This window comes from Erinaceus europaeus, chromosome 22, assembly GCF_950295315.1.
Source record: "Erinaceus europaeus chromosome 22, mEriEur2.1, whole genome shotgun sequence".
NCBI lineage: Eukaryota > Metazoa > Chordata > Mammalia > Eulipotyphla > Erinaceidae > Erinaceus > Erinaceus europaeus.
Genome location: NC_080183.1, coordinates 15,610,590 through 15,636,800, shown reverse-complemented (window position 1 = coordinate 15,636,800; position 26,211 = coordinate 15,610,590). Strand labels below are relative to the sequence as shown.

At 52.2% G+C, this 26,211-nt stretch overlaps 1 protein-coding gene across 5 annotated transcripts in view; it reads right to left on the bottom strand.

Annotated features, from left to right (window-relative positions):
* Positions 1 to 26,211, bottom strand: part of ESRRB (estrogen related receptor beta) — a 135,169-nt gene that overhangs the window by 20,350 nt on the left and 88,608 nt on the right. For 4 of the 5 annotated variants that reach the window (XM_060181279.1, XM_060181281.1, XM_060181280.1 and 1 more), the window contains one exon: positions 10,231 to 10,640. In XM_060181279.1, the coding sequence (XP_060037262.1) occupies positions 10,231 to 10,640 (410 nt within the window). Of the gene's footprint in view, positions 1 to 10,230; positions 10,641 to 16,871; positions 16,923 to 26,211 lie in introns of those variants that run through there. The other variant, XM_060181282.1, reaches the window with a different exon arrangement.

Genomic DNA, 26,211 nt, shown 5'->3' with positions numbered 1-26,211 from the left:
AACCTTTGCAAGTGGTGGAGCAGGTTTCCAAGTGCCTCTCTGCCACTCTCTTCCCTCTCAATTTCTGTCTGTCTCTATCCAGAAAATAAATATAGCTAATAAAAAATAAAGACTTTGCTTTAGCTTAATGAGAGAGATAGAGAGACCAGAGCCCCATTGAGCTCTGTCCGATGGTGGTGCTGGGGATGGAACCCGGGACCTCAGAGCCTCAGGCAGGAGAGTCTTTCTGCAGAACCATGATGACATCTCCCCAGAACTCTAACCATTTCCCGGGTCACTCTGGCTTGTGTGGCTTCTTGGAAAATCAAGTCAATATTCACATTCCCAAACAGATGAACCGATAGGTTAATCACACTGCCGACTCTATGGGAAATTAAATGTCATAGATGAAATAGATAAAACATTCAGAAGATCAACAGAGAGCAGGAGACCACAGGTGCAGAGCTCACCCCCCCCCCCCAGCTGGGCTTCTCTAGAAAGTTCTGAGCTCTGACTGGAGGGAGAGAGATCTCCCCCCTTCACGCTCCAGGGCCTGGGTTTGGGTGACAATCGGCCACCCCAGCTCTGGCATCCCTGAACCCCACTACCTCCCAGCCTGGCTGGTGGCATCTGGGGTCCCACACTGAGAGGGTGTCAGGCTCTTCTGTCTTTGCTGTGGGCGTCTCCATCATTCCCCACACCCACTGGGCTCAATCTGTCCCCTCATGTGGAGGCTGGGGACAGCCAGGGCCAGTCAGTGTCGGGCTGAGCACTAACAAGCACTTAACTCTTGATCCAGAGAGAGGGGGTTTCTAATGTGAGTTGTTTATTTCTGTGGTCCAGGAGGTGGCGGCTGTGGATAAAGCACTGGACTCATGAGGTCTGAGTTCAATCCCCAGCAACTCACGTACCAGAGTGATGTCAGGTTCTTTCTCTTTCTCATGAATAAATAGATTCTTTAAAAAATTATTTCCTTCTGGTGGTTGGCTGTCAGGTGGCCTCACTGGGTCCTGTTTCTAAGCCCCACCTGCTGGGTGATGACATTAGTTCATCCGGGGCCCTGCAGTGGTGCGCCCTGCTAGAAGCACTTTACAGAGTGCAAATACCCAGGTCCCCACCTGCATGGAGGAAGTTTCATGATCAGTGGACAATGCTGCTGGTGTCTCTCTGTCTCTCCTTCCCCTCTCCTATAGTGTTTTAAATTTTTTTATTCATTTATTTATTTATTTATTTATTTGATAGAGGCATCCAGAAATGGAGAGGGAAGAGGAGTGATAGAGAGGGAGAGAGACAGTGGTCCGGGAGGTGGCATAGCGGATAAAGCATTGGACTCTCAACCATGAGGTCCTGAGTTCAATCCCCAGCAGCACATGTACCAGAGATTGGTTCTTTCTCTCCTCTTATATTTCTCATTGATAAATAAATAAAATCTTTTTAAATTTTCCCCTTGTTTTATCATTGCAGTTGTGGCAAAAAGTTTTAAGATTTCACCTGTGACAGCTCAGCCGACTGTATATTGGTCACCAAGAGGACTCACCATGGAGCTTGAGGGGCCTGACCCCTGGTCTGGAGTTTTCCCTTTACAGTTATGACGGAGGCACTTAAACAGCATAGCACCCCCCCCATGTCACATGCTCCCCAGCTTCATCTCTGGAGGTTGTTGAGAGAGAGATTCCAGACTGCGTCCTGGGGCTGGGCCCGGGACAGAGGTGAGGCTGGGATGCTCCCAGCATGACTGAGGGGCTGTGTGAACAGGCCAGCAGCCCCCTTCCTGCCACTCCCAGAATTCCTTCAGCCAGAGGCACCTTGCCCCCTCCTCACCCAGAGACAGGCATCTCTGGGATTCCCTCAGAAGGAACTAACAGCCCCTCCCACCCTACCTGGCCATACCTGGCCTCAGAGTTCACACACACACCCCGCACATCACCTCGGAAAAGAAGCTTTGTGATTGTACTACCTCCCACTGGTCTGCCCACCTAGGCCTCCCAGCAAGCTCAGGCCTGAGGCCCCTCACACCTCCCTGAGCATCAGACCTCCCCGCAGGCAACTCCCTTCAGGTCTTTGGGGACTAGGGTGCTGCTGTCTGTTCCTCTCTCCTGCCTCCAACATCTGTCTCCACAGGCTTCTGCTGAGCCAGCACTCTGAATAGTTTTGTTTGTTTGTTTGAGATAGAGCTGAGGGGCCAAATGGTGGCACATCTGGTTAAGCCTTCACATTACAGTGCTCAAAGACCCAGGTTCAAGCCCCTGGTCCCCACCTGCAGGGAGAAAGCTTCATGGGTGGTGAAGCAGGGCTGCAGGTGTCTCTGTCTCTTTCTATCTCTCCTGCCCTCTCAATTTCTCTGTTTATCTAATAATAAGTTTTTTAAAAACTATATGTATGTATATTTAGCTGAGCACTGCTCAGCTCTGGCTTATGGTGGTGGGGATGGAACCTGGGACTTTGGAGCCTCAGGCAAGAGAGTCTCTGCATAACCATTATGCTCTCTACCCTCTGCCCCTAAAATTTTTTTTAATTTTTTAAATATTTATTTTATTTATTTATTCCCTTTTGTTGCCCTTGTTGTTTTATTTTTATAGTTATTATTGTTGTTGTCGTTGTTGGATAGGACAGAGAGAAATGGAGAGAGGAGGGGAAGACAGAGAGGAGGAGAGAAAGACAGACACCTGCAGACCTGCTTCACCGCCTGTGAAGCGACTCCTCTGCAGGTGGGGAGCTGGGGTTCGAACCGGGATCCTTATGCCGGTCCTTGTGCTTTGCGCCACCTGCGCTTAACCCGCTGCGCTACAGCCCGACTCCCTAAAATATTTTTTTTAAAAAAAGAGACAGCATGGGGCCAGATGGTGGCACATCTGGTTGAGTGCATGGTACAGGACTTAGGTTTGAGCCCCCGGTCTCTCTCCCCTCCTCTTTTGCTTTCTGGCTGTCTCTAGCCAATAAATAAATAAAGATAATTAAAAAACTATATATATATAAAATGAACAGACCAACTTTTTTTTTTTTTTAACCAGAGCCCTGCTCATCTCTGGCAGAAGGAGAGGGGATTGAACCTCGAACTCTGGAGCCTCAGGCGTGAGGGTTTCTTTGCAGAACCACTATACCCCCACCTGACAAACTATCTCTAAGACTGTGAGCGCTCCAACGGGGGGGAGCTTCACAAGTGGTGAGGCGGGGTTTGGTGCTTCCCTGTCTGTCTATCTATCTATCTATCTATCTATCTATCTATCTATCAGCTATCTCCACTTCCCCTATCAGTTTCTCTGTCCTGTAAAATAAATGAATAAATAAAATAAATACTGTCTTAATGGTCCTGGGAAAAGTCTACAGCTAGAAGCTTCAATTCTATCAAAGCTATCAATTCTTGCATAACTAAGATGAAGACAGCCCACTCTGAAATACCAAGATAAGTGACTTTAAAATAGGGTGGGGGAGATAGCATAATGGTTATGCAAAGAGATTAACATGCCTGAGGCTCCAAAGTCCCAGGTTCAATACCTCACACCACCATAAACCAGATCTGAGTAGTGCTCTGGTTAAAAAAAAAAAAAAAAAAGTGGTCCAGGAGGTGGCGCAGTGATAAAGGTTTGCACTCTTAAGCATGAGGTCCTGAGTTTGATCCCAGAGTGCTGTCTGGTTCTTTCTCTTCCCTCCTATCTTTCTCATTAATTAATAAATAAAATCTAAAAAAAAGATGCAAAACTTAACGTTTATTTTTTTAAAAATCACAGGAAGAAAAAAAGCCTCTTGGCACTGGGTAGTCTAATGGCTCTGCAAACTGACTTTCCTGCCTGAGCATCTGAGGCCCCAGGTTCAATCCCCACCACCAACACCAGCCAGATCTGAGCAGGGCTCTGGGAAAAAGAAAGAGGAGGAGGAGAAAAGAAAATGGTGTTGGCTGGTGAGATAGCACATCGGCTATGCCTGAGGCCCCAAGATTCCATGTCAGTCCCTGGCACCACCATAAGCCAGAGCTGAGCAGGGCACCAGCCAATAAAAAAAATGTATGTATTTCCAGCTAAAATTAAAATGCAGTTATAAGCGCATGACTCTCATACCCAGAGCCCTTCACTCATGTGCGTGCAGATCAGGCAAACTGCATCCTCACAGGGTGTCACCTGAGGAGGGAGGGAAGGAGGGCGTGAACAAGGTGACCCCCAGAGACCTGTGGCATGCTGGGTGGTGTACGTGAGAAGAGTAGGCCCTGGCCAGCAGCTGAGACCACACGTGTGCCCGGGTCTGAGACTGGCAGGGGACAGCCGAACTGGCACAGCCCTGGGGGGCGGCCTGGACAGCCGTGGCCGTGCTCTGGAGCGCGGGGCTCATGTGTGTCTTCAGAAAGGCGGTGGCCCTGGGGATAAAGCCTTGGCCTCTCATGCGTTAGGTCCTGAGTTCAATTCCCTGCATCACAAGCACCAGAGACAGAGGCAGGGAGAGAAAGCACAGAACAGAATTTCCTTCAGTGAGACCAGGGCCACGCCGACAGCACACAGGCGAGCTATCCTGCTAGCTTCTCTTTCTCTCTCCCTCTCTCTTCTCTCTCTCCCAGCCTCCCGCTCCCTCTCCCTCATCTCCTCTAAAGTAATAAATTGTGGTCCAGAAGGTGGCGCAGTGGATAAAGCATTGGATTCTCAAGCACAAGGTCCTGAGTTCAATCCCTGGCAGCACATGTACCAGAGTGATGTCTGGTTCTTTCTCTCCACCTGTCTTTCTCATGAATAGATAAATAATTTTTTGAAAAGTAATAAATATGGAGTCGGGCGGTAGTGCAGCAGGTTAAGCGCATGTGGTGAAAAGCGCAAAGACCGGCGTAAGGATCCTGGTTCAAGCCCCCGGTCCCCCACCTGCAGGAGAGTCACTTCACAGGCGTTGACACAGGTCTGCAGGTGTCTGTCTTTCTCTCCCCCTCTCTGTCTTACCCTCCTCTCTCCATTTCTCTCTGTCCTATTCAACAATGACGACATCAATATCAACAACAATAAAACAAAGGCAACAAAAGGGAATAAATTAAATATTTTAAAAAAGTAATAAATAAATGTGGCCCAGGAGGTGACCAATGGATGGGGTGTTAGGCTCTGTTATATTAAGGTGCTGGAGATTGAACTTGGAACTTTAAAGCCTCAGTCATGAAAGTCTCTTTGCATTACCATTATTCTATCTACCCCCCGACCCCACCCCACCTCTCTCTCTCTCTCTCTCTCTCTCCCTCTGGTGCTCAATTCCATCAAGTAGATGGTCCCCATCTCCCTGGTCAGGAAGCCTGGCAAGCACACATTTTTGGTGTGTGTGATGGGGAGGTTGTCAGGGTGTCTGACTCTAAGCTCTTGGATTCTGGCTGTCACAATGGTAAAGTCCCTTTCTTGGCTGCAGCCCCCTAACAGGAGTGATCAGGGGGGACAGTAAGTCCCATAATGGGGGGAGACATACACATCTGTGTTTAAACACATCTGTGTTTAGCTCTGCAGTGGTAGGAAGTGCTTATTCATCTACTTATGTAATTCCTTTTTAATGTTTTATTGTCTTTATTGTTTGAACAGACATGCACATGGCAAAGCTGCACACTACAGGTGAGCTATCTCCCCCCAAAAGGGCCAGAAAACTGATGCTCACAGGCTTCTTTCTGCGCTGAGCTCTCAGCCTAAGCACCAGTAGCCACAGCTGGTGTGCAAATGCTCCCGGCTAGGTGGTGTCCTGGGAGACCAAAACATCAAGAAGGCAGCCGGCCTCCAGGCTGCACCCACCCTCCTCACTTCTTCTCCCCTCCCTCGCCCAGCTCACGCATTCCCGGATGTCGTGGGGTGTCTGAAACGCTCCATCATGTAGCAAGGCACATTTCCACAAAGCGTCTCCCCTTGGAGATGACGCCACAGAGCTGAGCAAGGCTCACATGCCCTGCGGGCTGAAGCACCCCCACCCACCCCCCACTGCACTCTGAGGCTTCAGCCTCTGAGGCTTCAGCACCCTAGTTAAGAACCTGCCCTCATTAGGGTTCTGTAAAGGATTTTACCGCCTGAGGCCCCAAAGTCCCAGGTTCAATCCCCTGCACCACCGGAAGCCAGAGCTGAAGAGCTGATGGGGTTCTTCTGGTCAAAGAAAGAACCTGCAGTCTGGAAGCTTCTGCTCCAGTTTCCACTTTCCCAGGGGCAGGCCCCCCAATTCCTCCGGGAGCAGCCGCCACACACAGTCACTCTAGTGCTCAGCTTATCTCCAGCCATCCAAAATTACAGGTCAGATAGTATCCTCTTTTTCCTTTTTTAAATTGTATTATCTTTACTTATTGGACAGAGAAAGCCGTGGTCGAGGGGGTGAGGTAGACAGCACAATGGTTATGCCTGAGGCTCTGAAGTCCCAAATGCAATCTCCCACATCACCTTAAACCAGAGCTGAGCAGGGCTCTGGGAAAAAAAGAAAGTGGTCCGGGAGATGGCACAGTAGATGAAGTGTCGAACTCTTAAGCACGAGGTCCCGAGTTCAGTCCCCGGCAGCACATGTGCCAGAGCGATGTCTGGTTCTTTCTCTCTTCCTATTCCTCTTGTAAGTAAATACATACATATATATATAATTTAAAAAAGAATGAAAGTGAAGGCAGGGCTTGGAAGTTTATATGAACTTAAAAAGAGAGGGTCTAGGAGGTGGCGCAGTGGATAAAGCACTGGACTCTCAAGCATGAGGTCCTGGGTTCAATTCCCGGTAGCACATGGACCAGAATAATTCTCTGGTTCTCTTTCCCTCTCTCCTCATATGTCTTTCATTAAAATAAACAAAATTAAATAGAGAAAGCCAGAAATGGGGAGAGCAGAGGGGGAGGCAGAGAGGAAGAAAGACACTTGCAGCCCTGCTTCACCACTCACAAAGCTTTACACCTGCAGGTGGGTATCAGGGACTCGAACCCGGGTCCTTGTACATTGTAACTTGTGCCCTCAACCAGGTGCACCACCACCGGGCTCCAGATTTCATTGTCTTTATACTCACTCTCCTTCTGATTTCTACAACTACAACTACTAGGACCAGACACCACAGAATCAAGATCTTTGCTCAGAGTGAAAACTAAAGAGTTAAAGGAAACCTCAGAGCCTCCTTCTCCCCGCCTGGGGCAGAAGCCTTTCGGCTGTGAGGCAAGCGAAACTTGTCTCTGAGAGGAGAGACCAGAGCAGCTCGGTCCCTGAGCTCAGGGCCGGTGTTTGTCTTGGCATTTCCAGGAAGAGCCAGGCCTCCCGTTAAGGCTGTGTACACACTCCTTGCGGGGCTGCAGGCCTGGGAACGCTCCTGGGGCAGCAGGGCAAGTTCCGAGTCCGCACCAAGTTGTTTCTAGAAGTTTCTATCCAGTCCACTGAAGAACTGGAGAGAAGATGGATTCCTGTCTTTGAAAGCAGCCCCCCCCCCCCCGCCCCTCCAAACTGACCTGGAAGAGTCTTAAAATAAAGACAACCTCTTTAAGGAGGAAAAAAGGTCTCCCTGTTTCTGTGTCAAATGTCCCCACATACTGATTAGAGATGGACGAGTGGGGCTGAAGAGGGGGGACAGAAGTCTCATTCAGGGCTTCCCAAAGGCGGAGGCTTGGGGCTCAGGGGCATGGAGCTGACAGGGGGGGCGGGACACCTCCAGCCGCCATGATAGAGGCCAGTCCAGCTTACAAAACACTCAGGAGTATTTGCGAGAGGAGGCTGGTGTCAGGGTTTCTTTTGGAGAAAGTACAGGGGACATGGGATCTACTTTTGAAGACTACTTCTTTAATATTTATAAATTTGTTTCTAAAAGAAAGATCCAGAGAGGAAGATACACACACAGAGACCAGAGCCCTGTTCAGCTCTGGCTGATGGTGGTGCTGGGGGTTGAACCTGGGACCTCAGAGCACCAGGCAGGAGTCTTTTGCAGAGAACCTTGATGCGGGTCTCCCTAAAGATCGCTTTCCTTTTGACTGTTCTCTGTGTCAGTTTTCTTTAAATGTTTTATTTAATGTATTTCAATGAAAGAAATACATGAGAGGGGGTCAGGCGGTGGCGCAGTGGGTTAAGCGCATGTGGCGCAAAGCGCAGGGACCGGCATAAGGATCCCGGTTCGAGCCCCCGGCTCCCCACCTGCAGGGGAGTCGCTTCACAGGCGGTGAAGCAGGTCTGCAGGTGTCTGTCTTTCTCTCCCCCTCTCTGTCTTCCCCTCCTCTCTCCTTTTCTCTCTGTCCTAACCAAAAACGAATTGCGTCAACAAGGGTAATAATAATAACCACAAGAAGCTCCAACAAGGGCAACAAAAGGGGAAAAAAATGGCCTCCAGGAGCGGTGGATTCATGGTGCAGGCACCGAGCCCAGCATTAACCCTGGAGGAGGAAAAAAAAAAGAAATACATGAGAGACTTAGACCAGAGCCCTGCTCAGCTCTGATGGTGGCACTGAGGATTGAACCTAAGACCTTAGAGCCTCAGGCAGTAAATTATTTTTGCAGAACTGTTATGCAGTCTCCCCAGCCCTAATGTCGAGGTGTTTGTTTTTTTTAAAAGATTTTATTTATTGATAAATGAGAAAGATAGGAGGAGGGAGAAAGAACCAGACAGCACTCTGGCACATGTGCTGCCAGGGATCGAACTCAGGACCTCATGCTTGAGAGTCCAAAGCTTTATTACTGCGCCACCTCCCAGACCACTTTTTTTTTTTAATGTCAAGTTTTTACCAAGCTTAGTTTTAAAGGACTCACTGAGAACATTATTTAACTCCATTGCACCAAAGTAAGACTCTGGGGTGGAGGGGAAGGTTCAGGTCCTGGAACATGATGGCAGAGGAGCTGAATTGTTATGTGGAAAACTGAGAAATGTTACGCACGTACTAACTATAGTATTTTACTGTTGACCGTAAACCATTAATCTCCCAATAAAGAAATTTTAAAGTGAATATTTAAAGCATTACGGTTACGCAAACTGACTCTCATGCCAAAGACTCCAAGGTCCCAGGTTTAATCCCTTGTACCGCCAAAAGCCAGAGATGAGCAGTGCTCCGGTAAAAAAAAAAAAAGTAAAGTAATTAATTAGTTTAAATATATGTATTATGATGCTTTATTTGCGTATAAGTACTTGTAAAAACTTGCCCTGCTTGATAAGACAAGCTAAACCAGGGGTGGGTGGGGGAGATAGCGTAACTATCTTATGCAATGACTCTCCTGCTGTAGCCTGCTGAGACTCAGGTTCAATTCCTCCACCCCAGCCAGTAGTAGAGTAGTGCTTCAGTAATAAACTAATTAACAAATGAATAAGTAATGCTTGAGGCACCAAAGGCCCCAGGTTCAATTCCCAGCATCATCGGCAACCAGAATTCAGAGGTGGTCAGGCATCTATATATCTATATATCTATATATCATGACTACTGTCTTAGCAAGTGTGCTCTTGGATTGCTTCAAAGTGAAAACAAAGATGCAAATACTTCTTAATCACATGCTAGGTTCCAGGCAATGCTATTTAATATATATATACATATTCACTTACTATGATATATATATATATATTCATTTATTTTTCATAGCTAGAGACACAGAAGCAGAGAGACCACAGCACTGAAACTTCCTTTGATACAGCCTCTCAGCCTTTGAGCCAGACACCCTCTCAGCCAGCTGATGGGGAAACTGAGGCAGAGTCCCAGTGCACTCAGCCCCCGGGGGTGGGGGGGGACGGCCTACCTGCTGAGTTCACTGGGTTACTAAGTCACCCTGAGGAGGAGACACGCACTGTGTGGTAAATAAGAGAAGCACTGTGGGGGGGTGGGGGGGGTGGGGGGGTGGGGGGAGGGGAGGGCTGGCTGTCTCAAGAGGGCAGCGGGGGTGCAGGGAGGGCTTGGGGACAGCAGGACGGGCAGGGGGGTGGCAGGCCAGCGCCCCACCAAGAGCTTCTGTGCTGGATCCATGCCAGCCCACGAGGGGACCCCCTCAGGCCCCTGACTAAGCCGGAGGTGTCATCAGGGCTCCAGCACATCTGCCCAGATACCATCAGGGCTCCAGCACATCTGCCAGACCAGCCCTCCCCGGGGCCCAGGAGAGGCAGTTCCCCAACGCCCAGGGATCCCAGAGACACGCAGGGAACACGGCAGGGACCCCCAACAGCCCTGCAAGCTGGGGCCTTGGGGTGCCCACCAGGAGGGGCTGCCCGTAAGGCCTCCCACCCAGCACCCGAGGGCAGCAAAGGCTGGACCCGTCTCCCACGTGGGCAGGAGACACAGGGGGCACTGGGGGGTCCCGGAGAGGGTGTCCCACGCGCACGGGGTCCCCGAGCACTCACCTTGGATGGTCCTCTTGAAGAAGGCCTTGCACGCCTCGCAGGAGGCCACGCCGTAGTGGTAGCCGGAGGCCACGTCCCCGCACACCAGGCACAGCCGCTTGGGGATGGCGCTCAGCATGTACTCGCACTTGACGGCCTCCTCCGCCAGCCCCCCGCCGCAGTCCTCGAAGGCCTTGCGGGGGCACGGAGGGCCCCCCAGCCCCGCGCCCCCGAACATGGGGGGCGAGTCCAGCCCGCCGGCGTGGGCGCCCAGGGCCAGGCCGAAGCCGCTGGCGTCCGAGGAGCCGCTGGGGCTGTGGTGGCTCAGGCCGTCGGGGCCGGAGGACGGGCTGGAGGGGGGCTCGGTCTTGATGAAGGAGCCGCGGCCCGGGCCCCGCAGCCTCTCGTCTGCCGACATCCTGTGCAGCAGCCTGTGGATAAGGGAGGGTGAGCGCCCGGGGGTGGGGCGGCACCCGGGGGTGGGGCGGTCGGGCGGAGACTGGGCACCTGGGTGGGCAGAGGAGCCTGGGGAGGCTCTGCTGCGACCCCCGCCCCACGGGAACCAGGGGGAGTGCCCAGGGCCCCTTGTCCCCTGGCCAGAGGCTGGGGTGACATCAGATGACCCCCCCAGCCCCACCCACCCCTCATCCTGATCGGCTGCAGCCTGGATGGACCCCCACATCTCACCCCTGCACCCTGAGAACACCCTCCCCATCCCCATGACTGCCCCCCCCCCCAGCCACCACCAGTGACCCTCAGCAGAGCTGCAGGGCGAGGGCCGGGGCTGTGGGCACATTCCTCTAGGCAGGAATCTGGGGGTGAGCCTCCCCTTCCTAGCCCCTCCGAGGCCAGGCCTCTGTGGACAGCTGCTCCCCCCTCCACCTTCTCTGAAAGTGATTCATGAGACCAGAACACGCTCTGTGCTGGGGGTCAAACTCCAGGCACATATACAAGTCCTGCTCCCCACCACTGAGCTACCCTCTCTCTTTCCCCCTTCTTCCCTTCCCTTTCTTCTTTTTAAAATTTTATTGTCGTTATTTACTGGCTGGAGACAGCCAGAAACTGGGTGGAGGTCAATAATGGTTATGCAAAAAGTTCTCATGCCTGAGGCTCCAAAGTCCCAAGTTCAATCCCCCGCACTATCATAAACCAGAGCTGGGCAGTGCTCTGGTAAAAGCAAAGAAACAGGGCCTGATGGTGGCGCACCTGGTTGAGCACACAAGTTACAGTGCACAAGGACCCGGGTTCGAGCCTCTAGTCCCCACCTGCAGGGGGGAAGCTTCACGAGGGGTGAAGCAGGGCTACAGGTGTCTCTCTGTCTCTCTTCCCCTCTATCTCCCCATTCCTCTCAATTTCTGGCTGTCTCTATCTAATAAAAATAAAAAACAAAAAGCGGAAAAAAAAAAAAAAAGCTCTCTTCACTTGTCTCCTTTCTTTCTCTCTCTCTTTCTGGCTTATTTACACTGCCTGAGAGGTGGCACACTGGCTAGTGTGTTGAACTCTCCAGTCTGAAGGTCCCAAGTTCATTCCCCAGCATAGCACATGCCAGAGTGAGACTCCGGTCTCCCCCTCCTCTCTCCTCTCCTTCATAAATCAAATGTTTTTATTTTTAGTCATTATCTTGATTTATCTACTGGATAGAGACAATCAGAAATCAAGAGGGAAAGGAGTGATAGGGAGAGACAGAAAGACACCTGCAGCCCTGATTCACCATGTGCAAAGCTTTCCCCCTGCAGGTGGGGACCAGGGGCTCAAACCTGGGTCCTTCTGCATTGTAACATATGCGCTCAACCAGGTGTGTCACCACCCAGCCCCTTCAAATGTTTTAAAATCTCTGTGTATTATTATTATTTTTATTTTTCATCTTTATTTATTTGTTAGAGACAGTCAGAAGTTGAGAGGGAAGGGGTGATAGAGAGGGAGAGAGACAGACTCCTGCAGCCCTGCATCACCACTTGTGAAGCTCTCCCCCTGCAGGTGGGGACCGGGGGCTCAAACCTGGGTCCTTCTGCATTGTAACATGTGCGCTCAACCAGGTGCACCACCACTGGGCCCCAATCTCTGTGTATTATTAATGGGGGTAGACCTGGAGCACCACTCTGGCACATGCAGTGCTGGGGATCCAACTCAGGACCTCAGGCTTTATCCACTGCACCACCTGTGCAAGGACCTGCGTTCAAGCCCCCCGGTCCCCACCTGCAGGGGGAAAGCTTTGTGAGTGGTGAAGCAGGGCTGCAGGGGTCTCTGTCTCTCTCTATCACTTCCTTCCCTCTCTATTTCTGCCTGTGTCTGTCTAGAAAATAAATAAAGATTAAAAAAACTAATAAAGAGGGCTGGGCGGTGGCACACCTGGTTAAGTACACATAGTACTAAGCGCAAGGGCCTGTGCCAGGTTTGGGGTTCAAGCCCCGCTCCCCACCTGTGGGGGGGGACACTTTACAAGTGGTGAAGCCGGTCTGCAGGTGTCTCTCCCACTCTCCCTCCCCATCCCTCTCAAGTTCTGTGTCCTGTCTAATGAAATGGGGACATGGCCTCCAGGATCCATAAGTGCCAGCACTAAGCCCCAGCGACAACCCTGGAGACAAAAATAAAATAAAAATGGTTTTGTGTGCTCCGGGAGGTGATGAGGTCCTGAGTTCGATCCCCGGCAGCACGTGTGCCAGAGTGATGTCTGGTACTTTCTCTCTCTCCTATCTTTCTCATTAATATATAAATAAAATCTTTAAAAAATTGTTTTGTTTCTCAAGAAAGAGCATGTACTGGAAATACAAGGACAGCTATCGACAAAGGACTCCTAGGGCGGCTCATGGAATAGAAAGGGGGAGGAGAGAAAGAGAGAGAGAGTGTGTGTGAGAGAGAGAGATGGAGGAGAGAAGAGAAAAAGAGGAGAGGAGAGGAGGAGAGAGGAGAAAGGGAGAGAAAGAGAGAGGGGGAAGAGAAGAGGGGATGGGGGAGAGGGGGAGAGAAGGAGGGAGAGGGAGGGAGATAGGGGAGGGGGGAGAGAGAGGGAGAAAGGGAAAGAGGGAAAGAGAAAAGGGAGGGCAAGAGAGAGAAAAAAAAAAGGAGAGAGAGAAAGGCCTACAGTCACAGCCCAGCCCCACCACTCGTGACGTTTCCCCCCTGCAGGTGGGGGCCGGGGGCTTGAACCCGGGTCTTCATGTCCCTTCCCACACACAGCACCCAGGATCCTCGCCTTGTGATTGTCCAGAGTGACTGGCTCCCCGCGGGGAAGGGTGGCACTGGGAATGGCAGGAATTTCAGATCTGAATCAGAGATTAGGTCACAGAATGTGCAGCCTGGGGAGGGGCACCCTGGACATAGCCTGGGACTCCCAGGCACGAGGTCCCGAGCTTGACCCCCGCCTCCCCCCACAGAAACCAGAGTGCATACTCTCCCTTTGCCCTGAGCAGCCTTACCCCACCCCCAACTGATCCCCCCAGTGGCCCCACATCTCCCAGAGCCGAGAGGAAGCCACAGGTGAGGCTGGTTGAATATTAGATAGTAAAGAACAAGCTTAGGGGTAAAGCTGAGGCCCCTAGAGGCTGCAGATAGGCACCAGCTGCCCCATTCCCCGTGCCTCCCCCCCCCCCTGCCTCCTGGGTCTTTTCCCTGTAGCCCCACCCCATCAGAACTGCATGCCCCAGGGGGAGCCCCAGAAAGTCTTGGTGGACACCACTTGTGACTGCTGGGCTCATGGAGTTTGGGGAGCCACGGGAGTAGCTGAGGCACTCGGGACTGGCAGACGGGAAGAGAAAGCTGGAATGCCCCAGGTTTGAGTCAGCTCTTGGGAGCTGAGCCTTCTCTCCGTGTCTCTGCGTGAGTGTGGCAGACGCCTGGGCATAGAAATGGCGCCCGCATGAGGCCCCAGCTCTGTGGAAAAAGAATGAAAAAGAGGGGCAGGGAGGATGGCATAGTGGTTCTGCAAACAACTCTCCTGCTTGAGGCTCTGAGGTCCTAAGTTCAATCCCCAGCACCACCATCAGCCAGAGCTGAGCAGGGCTCTGGAGAGAGGGGCGGAGGGGGAGGAAGAAAGGGCAATTGAGGCAGGGGCCAGGGGTAGATAGCATAATGGTTATGCAGAGAGACTCTCAGGGACCGGGTGGTGGCTCACCTGGTTGAACACACATGTTACAATGCACAAGAACTCAGGTTCAAGAACCCTCGTCCTCACGTGCAGGGGGAAAGCTTTGCAGAGTGGTGAAGCAGTGCTGCAGGTATCTTTATGTCTCTCTCCCTATCTCCCCCTTCCCTCTCAATTTCTGGCTGTCTCTATCCAATAAATAAAGATAATAATAATAAAAAAATCAAAAAGACTCTCATACTTGAGGATCCTAATCCCAGGTTCAACCCCCTACACCACCATAAACCAGAGCTGAGCAGTGCTCTGATAATAAAAATAAGTTAAAAAAGAAAGTAAGGCGGGGTAGATAGCATAATGGTTATGCAAAGAGACTCTCATGCCTGAGGCGCCAAAGTCCCAGGTTCAGTCTCCTGCACCACCATAAACCAGAGCTGAGCAGTGGTAAAAATAATAATAATAATAATAAAATAAAAAATAAAAAGAGGGAGTCTGGCGGTAGTGCAGCGGGTTAAGCGCACATGGCACAAAGCCCAAGGACCCGGTGTCAGGATCCCGGCTCCTCACCTGCAGGAGAGTCGCTTCACAGGTGTCTGTCTTTCTCTCCCTCTCTGTCTTCCCCTCCTCTCTCCATTTCTCTCTGTCCTAGCCAACAACAACAACAATAACTACAACAATAAAACGAGGGCAGCAAAAAAGAATGAATAAATAAATGTTTTTTAAAAATAAAACAAAAATGTGAGGCAGGAAACGGGGTGAGGAAGGGGGCCCAAGGTGTCCAGTGTGTGGGTACAGAGAGAGGATGCCCGCACCCAGCCCTGCTGTGTGGATGAAGTGGACAGAGGTCTAGAGTGGGGAGGGGGACTCCAGTCTGTAGGGTGCGGCCTCAGCTGACCAGGACCCAGACCCCACTGGGTGACACCCCTGGGAGGTTCTGGAGGGAGCAGCAGTGTGAGACCCCTTCCTCCTTCATTTCCCCCGTGATCCGTCCTAACAGCCCCGTCCACAGGTCCCTGTCCCATCCAGCACCATCGGACTGGACAGCACCCCCCAGTCCTGCCCCATCCCCCCAGAGGGAGCGCACACCAGGGCGCCTGACCTCTGCCCAGCACGGCCAGGGTGGGGGTCAGCCACGGAGAGACTGTATAGGACAGAGAGAAATGGAGAGAGGAGGGGAAGACAGAGAGGGGGAGAGAAAGACAGACACCTGCTGACCTGCTTCACCGCCTGGGAATCGACTCCCCTGCAGGTGGAGAGCCGGGGGCTCGAACCCAGATCCTTACTGTGGTCCTTGTGCTTTGAGCCACGTGCCCTTAACCCGCTGCACTACCGCTCGATCCCCCCAATATTAATTTTTAAAAAGACTTTAAAAAAAACAAAGAGCACCAAGGCAGGAACACAGCCTCCTGGAGTTTGTTCGGTCTTCTGGATTTGGGCTTCCCCAGTAGGGTGCGCCCTTGGCACCTTGGGTCCGGCCACACCCAGCACCCACTCACAGGTCCTGGGTCCCAGCCCTCTCCCCACAGCGGCCATCAGCTTGTTTCCCAAACCAAATTAGGGGCCGGCTCCCATGGGGCCCACCTGCCAGCTCCTGGATGCAGGAAATTAGATGAGATCTCGGGCTCAAATCTGATTAGCGGCATCCCCCACCCCACCCCCCTGCACCCAGCACTCAAGCTCACTCTGATCAGTTTGCACCGGGCGCTGTGGTGCAGATTCTCACTAATGATCTTGAGCTGGGGCTGCAGGGAGAGAGAGAGAGAGAGAGAGAGACAGAGAGAGAGAGAGAGAGAGAGAGAGGGAATATGCCAGAGGACCAGGAGGCCTGTTACCTGTGTTCTTCCCTCAGAGAGGCTGCTGACAGTGTCCCCTACACCAAGGTCACTCCCAACAGGGACACCAGTGCCTATGGCTCAATCTCATTTTCTTTCTTTCTTTTTTTTTTTTTTTTTTTAAGATTTTATTTATTTATTAATGAGAAAGAAAGGAGAAGAGAGAGAAAGAACCAGACATCACTCTGGTACATGTGCTGCTGGGGATTGAACTCAGGACCTCATGCTTGAGAGTCCGATGCTTTATCCACTGCACCACCTCCCGGACCACGTCCCCCCATCTCATTTTCTTTATTTATTTTTCATTTCATTAATTTTTTATTAAAATATTTTTTAAAACCAGAGCAATATTCTTATGGTGGCATGGGGAATTGAACTTGAGACTTTGGAGCCTCAGTCAGGAGAGTCTCTTTGTATAACAATTCGTATTATCTACCCCTGCTCTCCTCATCTCCTTTCAGACTGAACCCCACCCAAGAATTTCCCTGGAGGTTCCTTGTCTTAACCTCAGAGACCAGAGAGAGATAGGAGGGCCCAGGCGCATTACAGTGTGTGAGGACCCATGTTCAAGCCTGCGGTCCCCACCTGCATGGGGAAAGCTTCACAGGCGGTGAAGCAGGTCTGCAGGTGTCTGTCTTTCTTCTCTTCTCCTCTGTGTCTCCCCTCCTATCTCAATTTCTTTCTGTCCTATCCAACAACAACAGCTGTTACAACAATAACAACAACAAGGGCAACAAAATGGGAAAAATTACCTCCAGGAGCAATGGATAAGTAGTGCTGGTGCTGAGCCCCAGAGATAACCCTGGAGGCAAAAATAAACAATTAATTAATTTAAAAAGAGAGAGTGCAAGGACCGGCTAAGGATCCTGGTTGGAACCCGCAGCCCTCCACCTGCAGGGAGTCGCTCCACAGGCGGTGAAGCGGGTCTGCAGGTGTCTGTCTTTCTCTCCCCCTCTCCGTGTTCCCCTCCTCTCTCCATTTCTCTCTGTCCTATCCAACAACCCATCCAACGACGACGACATCAATAACAACAGCAATCATAACTACAACAATTAAAAAAACAAGGGCAACAAAAGGGAATAAAATAAATATTTTTTAAAAGATACATAGGAAAAAAAAGAGAGAGGGAGAGAGACACCCGCAACACGGCTCCACCCCCTGCAGGTAGGGCCGCGGGGCTTGAACCCCGGTCCTTGCACACCGTGATGTGTGTGTTCTACCGGGTTTGCTGTGTCCCAGCCCCTGCTCCATCAAGATGAACTGAGTGCCCTCTATGTGCCAGGGGGCCCGGGTGCTCTGTGAATCGTGCACGGCAGGGCGTCACTGATCAGGCCTGTGGGTTGAGGACAGGGACCGCCTTTATCACTTTCTCACAGAGGGTGCTGGACCCCTGCAGAGTGAACAGGGGGACCCAGCAATGAGGGGCTCGGAGAAATAGCCCAGCGGGTGCGCGCAGCTTTGCCACGTGGTCACGCCCTCAAGGCCCCTACCTGGACTTATCCTCATGAACACGCCCACCACCACGTGGACACGCCCACTGTACCCTCACTTGAATACGCCCACCGAACCCCCTTGGACATGCCCCCGCCATGGACAAGGCCACCCAATCACCACAGAGACACTACCGCTGCGCCCACACGTGGACACGCCTTCCAGCCACCAGACACGCCCATGCCGTGGACACGCCCCTCACCACGTGGACACGCCCACCCCATCATTTGGACACGCCCCTCACCACGTGGGCACGCCCACTCCATCACTTGGACACACCCCTCACCCCGTTCACTGGGCAAAGCCTGGAGCCCCAGCAGCAGGGGCGGGGTGTGCCCTGCAGCCCCAAGATCAACCGGCCCTGTCCCCGTGGGGTCACCCCAGCAGGCCCCAGCCGGGTCACTGCCTTTGACAGCCGGCCTGTCTCCTCCTCAGCGCCTTGTCACCAAGGTTGCTCTGCTCAGCCTGGTCACCCACGGAGTCCCCCACACCCCAGGTGCCGCAGAGGCTCGGCCTGGCAAGGAGGACCTGGAGACAGTGAAATCCTGGGGACGGCGAAAAATGAACCAATGAACAAGCCTGGGAGCTGGCACGGTGCGCAGAGCTCTGGCCCTTCGAGCATGAGGTCCCGAGTTCAAGCCCCAGCAGGGCATGTGTCAGAATGCCCTGGCTCTCTCTGAATGAATGAGTGAATGAATGGGTGAATGAATGAATGAATGAATGAGTGAAATCTCAGAGCCAGAGCAGAGCTCTCCAGCCTGTCCCCTTGCAGACCACCTCTGGGCCCATCGGCTCAGGAAAATAAATGGAGGGTAGTGGTCTCCACCTGGAGTGACCCCCAACACCCTGACCTACACCTGCTTGGGAATCAGGTGCGCTGAGGAGCCTGCCTCTGCCCATAGAAATGTGGCTCCTATGATCTTTTTGCTTTTGTTTTTCTCTTAAATATTTTTATTTATTTATTATTAGATAGAGACTGAGAGAAATTGAGAGAGGAGGGGAGATAGGGAGAGTGACAGAGAGACACCTGCAGCCCTGCTTCACCACTTATGAAGCTTTCCCCCTGCAGGTGGGGGCCAGGGGCTTGAACCCAAGTCCTTATCCATGGTGACATGTGCGCTGTACCAGGTGCCATCTTGCTGTTCCCCTTTCCCTTTCCCAGAGGAAGCACAGAGAGGTCAGGCAGCTCACTCAACAGCTGCACAGCACAGATAGCACATCTGTCCAGTCCAAGGGGGTGGTCCTGTACCAGCACCAGCGTCTCAGCCTCACCCCCAGCTCCTCACCTGGAGGGGGGGGCGTCCTCCACCTCCGTGTCTCCATCTGGGACCCAAGAGACGGGACAAAGAGACAGGACAGCCCAGGACAGACGTGTGAAGGGGCCACTGGCCGAGCCAGGGGAGGGGGCAGAGGAGGAGGCCACCATGCCCAGGGCCAGTCCCTGCCTATCACCCTCCCAGGCTTTTATCTCTGGAAATGCTGAGAATCTCTGCCTGGTATTTATCTTCATTCATTTATCTGCACCTGTGCGATTCCACCCCCGCCACTCCCTTTCAATAGTGATAGAGACGGGTGGTCCGGGAGGTGGTGCAATGGATGGGGCACGGGTCTCTCAAGCAGCAGGTCCTGAGTTCAATTCCCGGCAGCACATGTGCCAGAATGATGTCTGGTTCTTTCTCTTCTCCTATTTTTCTCATTTCTTTCCTTCTTTTTCTTTTTCTTTTTTTTTTTTTTTTTTTACCAGAGCACTGCTCAGCTCTGGCTTGTGATGGTGCAGGAAATTAAACCTGGGACTTTGGAGCCTCAGGCATGAGAGTCTCTTTCCATAACCATTATGCTGTCTACCCCTGCTCCTATCTTTCTCATTAACAAGTAAATACAATCTTAAAAAAGAGAGAGAGAAGAGAGAGACAGAGACAGAGAGAGGTACACAGCACCATGAACCTCCCCCCGTCCGCGTATGGTGCTCCCATGTGGTAACTAAACCCTCAGACAAACCCAGATCCTTGAGGGTGCAAGGCCAAGTATATGCCCTCAGGGTGAGCCCTCTGATTTTTTTTTCCTCCAGGGTTATCACTAAGGCTTGGAGTCTGACAATGAATCCTCTGCTCCTGGAGACTATTTTTTTTTCCCTTTTGTTGCCCTTGTTGTTTATCATTGTTGTTTATCATTGTTGTTGTTGGATAGGACAGAGAGAAATGGAGAGAAGAGGGAAAGACAGAAAAGGGGAGAGAAAGACAGACACCTGCAGACCTGCTTCACCACCTGTGAAGGGACTACCCTGCAGGTGGGGAGTCAGGGGCTCAAACCAGGGTCCTTATGCCGGTCCTTGAGCTTCACACTTTGTGCCTTTAACTCACTGCGCTAACGCCCCGCCCCCTTTTATTTAATGATTGGAATGCTGGGTCAATGTGCCAGCCCTCCGCCGACAGCTGACGGCAGGCCCTGTCCTCACCTGGCCTGAGGCCCTCTGCAGAGCCCTGCTCAGCTCTGGCTCATGGTGGCCCTGGGGATCAAACCCTTAACCTTGGAGCCTCAGATACACAGGCACGTCCTTTGTGTGACCACTGTGCGTCACCGTCACTGTGTCTCCTGCTGTGGCCAGGCGCACGGGTAGATTGTACGCATGCCACCATGCACAAGGACCCGGGTTCAAGCCCCTGGTTGCCCTACCTGCAGGGGAGTAGCTTCACGTGTGGTGAAGCAGGGCTGCAGGTGTCTCTCTGTCTCTTTCTCTCTCTATCTCCCTCTCCCCTCTCTGTTTCTCTCTGTCTCTACCTAATAAATAACTAGAAGACTCTGGAGGGGCTCTGAGCTCGGCATCCACGGCTGGCCACCAGAAGCTACATTTACCACTGTGTCAGCACTGGCTGGGACAGAGGGACAGACGGACAAGTGAGGCTGGGGGCCAGCAGGGCAGCTCCAGAGCAATTGGGGCTGGGGGCTTAGGGGCTGGAGGAGGAGCCTTGCTGAGTCCAGGACAGCAGGCCACCCCCCACACACCCCCCGATGTAGCTGACCCAGAACACACCCCCGACCACTCACCTCACGTGACTTGTGGACAAGAGGAGGCCCCCACCCCAGCCCAGCACCCTGCACCCAGAGCCCCCCCCCCACCATCCACCCTCGGCCCCTGTGCAGACCCGGCTCCTCCCCCAAGGCCAGGGATTGGCAGAGAGCCCCCCCCCCCCCGGAGACAGGCCACCCTCCTGAGCAGGGGCAGGGAAGTAGGGGTGCAGACCCCAAGCTCAGAGCCATGCTGAGTGGTGTGAGCTTGCACCCTGGCTACGTATCACTCACCCCTCCAGCTCCTCCCTGAATGGGGCAGAAACTTAGGTGTCCCTGGAGAGTTACGGGGGGGGGGGGCGGGGAGAGGCACCATGCAGAGCTCACAAAGGTCTGGGTTCAAGCCCTGATCCCACCTGCAGGGGGGAAGCTTCAGGAGCAGGGCTGCAGGTCTCCCTCTGTCTCTCTCCCTCTCTATTTCTCACTATATGTCAGGGGGAAAAAATAAATAAAAGCCCACCAGTTAGTGGATTCAATACGCAAGCACCAAGCCTGGAGGCAAAGAAGAAGGGAAGAGAGAAAGAGAGGAAGAGATCATCCTGGGGGTGCTCACTCCGGCTAACTCAGCAATCCCCTCCCCTCTAGGGCCCCCACTCACCAAGCTCCAGTACCCCAAATCTGCTCCCACTACTTCCACACCTTGGGGCAGGCAATACTTGCCCATCTGCACCCCCTGCTGGCCGGGTCCTTGCCCCCCCCCCACCCAGGAGCAGACTGGCCACCTAGTGTGTGTGTGTGGGGGGGGGGGCTGGTAGCATTAGGCAGTTTCCGTGATAGGTCATGACAGTGTCACACATCACTAAACACAGATTTGGGGACAGAAAGGCAAGACGGGACCATCCTGTTGTGAGGACGTGAATTTACCCGAGGGACACAGTGACTGGGCCAGAGAGGACTCTTCAGGCTGTGTGAGCGGCACCACATGGGAGGTGCTCACAGCACTGGGGGAAGCACCAGAGCTTCTGTGTCTCCTCTCTTCTCTCTCTCTCTCTCTCTAAAAAAGCAGCCCAGAGCACACTGAGGAGAGGAGGAGGAGGAGGGAGAGGAAGAAAAGAACAAGAGGAGGATGATGTAGAAGAAAGGGGGAGGAACATAATGCCAAGCTCAAGCTCAGTGCCTTTTTTTTTAAAAGATTTTTTTTTCTTTTTTAAATGTATTTATTCATGAGAAAGATAGGAGGAGAGAAAGAACCAGTCATCACTCTGGTCCATGTGCTGCCGGGGATCAAACTCAGGACCTCATGCTTGAGAGCCTAGTGCCTTAGCCACTGCGCCACCTCCCGGACCACAATGTGCTTTTGTTTCTTAAGCTCACTGAGTTAGATTGTGAGTCTGGTGACTTAACCATCAGCTCACAGAATCCCTGTAAACCGAGGGAGGGCTGCCTCAGCCAGAGGGGCTGTGTGAGTGGGGGCTTCGAGGCATATTCGGAAGTTCTCAAGCAGCCAGTGGCAGGAGGTGTGAGGAGAAGCAGGGCCTGCCCAAACAGGGAACAGTCTGCCCAAATATTCACTTATTTTCAAATATTTTATTTATTCTATTTTCAGAGAGAGAGAGAGAGAGAGAGACACCAGAGCCCTGCTCAGTTCTGGCTGATGGCGGTGCTGGGGACTGAACCTGAGACAGTGGAGTATTAGGCGTGAGAGTCTTTTGCAGAACCACTGTGCCGTCTCTCCCAGCCGCAAGGTGTGGGTTTAGATAACACAGCCAGATATAACTAGACACTTTCATATTTATTTATTTATTTGGAATAGAGACAGAAACTGAGAGGGCGAGAGATGAAAAGACAGAGAAGGAGACAGACGCCTGCAGCCCTGCTTCACCACCTGTGAAACATCCCCCTCCATGTGGGGAGTGCGTGCTTGAACCCAAGTCCTTGCTCATGGAAATAAATGTGTGCTCAGTCAGGTACACCACCACCTGGTCCTTTATTATTTTTTATTATTATTACTTTTAAATGTATTAATTTATTCCCTTTTGTTGACCTTGTTCTTTTATTGTTGTTATTGATGTCATTGTTGTTGGGTAAGACAGAGAGAAATGGAGAGAGGAGGGGAAGACAGAGAGAGGGAGAGAAAGACACCTGCTTCACTGCCTGTAAATCGACTCCCCTGCAGGTGGGGAGCCGGGGGCTCGAACCGGGATCCTTACTCCAGTCCTTGTGCTTTGCGCCATGTACGCCTAACCCACTGTGCTACCGCCCGACTCCCTATATTTTTTTAATTTTTAAAGATCTATTTATGAGAAAGATAAAGAGAGGAAGAGAGAGAGTGTGGGGTAGGGGTAGGTAACACAATGGTTATGCAAAGTTACTCTCCTGCCTGAGGCTCCAAGGCCCCAGGTTCAGTTCAACCCCTACACCATCATAAACCAGAAGTGGGGGGGCAGGCAGGACATCACCCTGACTCATGTGATGCCGGGGATCAAACTTGGGGCCTCCTCTCTGACAGTCCAATGCTATATCCACTGTGCCACCTTCCAGGCCATGACGTGTGAATATTTCAGTAAAAGTTGTTAGGAGGAGTTGTTCGGGGAGAGGAGGAAGGGTACTGAAGTGACAGTTCACCAGTTAGGGTGCAAGCCGTGTCACCATGTGGCCCAGACCCAAGCCCTGGTGCCAAACGGGGAACTGCTGGAGCATCAGAAGCAGCTCCAATGCCTCTCCCTCCCTCTCAGAATGAGCAAGCAGCCTGCAGCAGTGAAGGGGCCCTGGCTTCACAATAAGAAGAAAGAAAAGGGAGGGAGGGGTGATGCTGGCTCCCTGCCTGCCTTGCTTGGGGGACACAGGAGGGCTGGTGGCGGTAGGGGAGGCAGGCTGGGGGCCGGGAGATGCAGTGTCCCCTGCGGGTTATAGGGGCGCCAACGCCCTTCTTCTCCTCCCGCAGTGTGACAACAGGGGTGGGCAGCCTGGCCAGTGACAATGGTGTGGCCACCCTGGTCTGCCAGCGGCTCTCAGAGGCCAGTGCAGACACCCTGGGCCCGGCGGCCACAGCCCTGTTGGTGGGGACCAGGGGTTTGAACTCTGAGCCTTGCTCATGGTAACAGGTGTGCTCAGCCAGGTGTGCCACTCACGGTTGCTCCACTCTTCCCCCCCAAGGAAATGCCTCTCTCTCTCCCTCTCCCTCTCCCTCTCCCTCTCCCTCTCCCTCTCCCTCTCCCTCTCCCTCTCCCTCTCCCTCTCTCTCTGGGCTCTGACTTATGGTGGTTTTGGGGATTGAACCTGGAACTTTGGAGCATCAGGCATGAGAGTCTCTTTGCAGAACCATTTTGCTATCTCCCCCCTCCCCAAGGACATGTGTTTCTTAATCAAACCAGTTTGAGAGAACAGCCACGAGGAGGGGCTGCCAGGTTTAGCAAGCAGGCACAGGTGCCTCCCCCCCAGAGCCGCAGTGTCACTGCTCCCCCCGGGGTCCACGTGGACACTCACTCGGGGGGAATTTCCTGACTATCACCTTCGCCACAAATTCTAATCCACTTATAACTGCCTTGAGTCACATATAGAAACCTGACCCACACTGATCGCATTAAAGGGGGGCTGCAGACACCCCAATTTCACTGCCAAGGCTGTCTCTGGGAGCAGGCATCAGAGGAACAAAAAAGAACTTCCCAGAGATAATGCCCACCCTCCTCCAGACAGCGACACCAGACATGTAACACGCACCTGGGGCTGGCTGTCATGCACCCGGAACCGGGTTCGAGCCCCTGCTCCCCGCTGCAGGGGTGAAACAAGGCTGCAGGTGTCTCTATCTGTCTCTCTCCCTATTTCCCTGTAGCCTCTTAATTTCTTTCTGTCCTATTAAAAGAGAAAGAGAAGGAAAAGGAAAAGGAAAAGGAAACGAGGTCTCGGTAGCCCAGTTTCTGTGGTTTTTACGGGGAGTGCGAATTTCTGGCCAGTTATTACCCAGGGAGAGGATGGTCTCCTGTCCAGGGTGGGAGGGACTCTGTCTTGGTCACAGAGCTCTGCCAGGTCAGTGACCACTGGGCAGCATGCCACTTACAAGGGTAACAGTTGGGGTCCAGGCAGTGGTGCACACATTCCAGTGAGCAGGGACCCAGGTTCAAGCCCCTGGTCCCCACCTGCAGGGGGAAAGCTTCATGAGTGGTGAGGCAGGGCTGCAGGTGTCTCTCTGTCTCTTTCCTTTGCCACGTGCGTCACCCTGGTTCAAGGAAGCTTTGGTGCTGTGGTCTCTCTTATGCTCTCTCTCTCTGTGTCTGTCTTCTCTATTTTTGTTTTATTCTTTTTAAAAATTTTAAAAAATATGTATTTATTTATTCCCTTTTTGTTGTCCTTGTTTTTATTATTGTAGTTATTGTTGTTATTATTGATGTCATCGTTGTTGGATAGGACAGAGAGAAATGGAGAGAGGAGGGGAGAGAAAGACAGACACCTGCAGACCTGCTTCACCGCCTGTGAAGTGACTCCCCTGCAGGTGGGGAGCCGGGGGCTCAAACCGGGATCCTTACGCCGGTCCCTGTGCTTTGAGCCATCTGTGCTTAACCCACTGTGCTGCCGCCTGACTCCCTTTTATTTTATTTTTATTATTTTTTCTTTTTTAAAATATTTTATTTATTAGAGAGATAGAAGGAGAGAGAGAAAGAACCAGACATCACTCTGGTGCATGTGCTGCTGGGGATTGAACTCAGGACCTCATGCTTGAGAGCTCAATGCTTCTTTATCCACCACACCACCTCCCAGACCACTATTCTTATTATTTCTTTTTACCAGAGCACTTTACGGCTCTGGCTCATGGTGGTGTGAGGGACTGAACCTGGGACTTTGGAGCCTCAGGTGTGACAGTCTCTCTGCATAAACATTATGCTCTCTACCCTTCGCCCTCTGTCTGTCTTCTCTATCTAAAAATCAATCAAACAGGAAAACAAGTAAAAATAAAAGCAAATTTGGAGCCACCTGGAGCAGACCCAGATGTTCTCTGGGATTGAAAAAGACCTTCTCTCTTAGCCCTGCTTAAACTCAGCAAGACCGAGTGGTTGTGACTGGTCACAAATTCATTCTGGACTCTGGCTCTAGCGAGGGAGCTGCAAGGAGCTGGAAGTTTCCTTACTTGTGGCCGGAAGAGGCGAATCCTGTCCGGAGAAGAGTTCCCAGACCCTGGCCAGGACCCCTGGGGTGGACTGCTTTTGTTAGACTTGTTGAGAATCAGTGAACCACCTCACACTTTGGAGGTGGTGACTTAGAGAAAGAGAGAAAGAAAGAAGGAAAGAAGGAAAGAAAGAAAGGAAGGAAGGAAGGAGAGAAAGAAGCAAAGGAAGGAAGGAAATGGTAAGAATGTCAAGGTAAAGGCACATGGGGGAGCTCACACGTCACCATGTGCACGAATCCAGGTTCAAGATCCGGGTCCCCACCTGCAGGGAGGAAACTTCACAAGTGGAGGAACAGGGCCTCAGGCGTCCCTCTGTCTGCCCACTCTCTATCCCTCTCGCTCTCAATTTCTCTCTGTCCTGTCAAGTTAAATATATGGACGCGGAGGCAGCAGGCAGCATCTTCTTCAGGTGTGTCCTGTCCTGTTCGGAACAC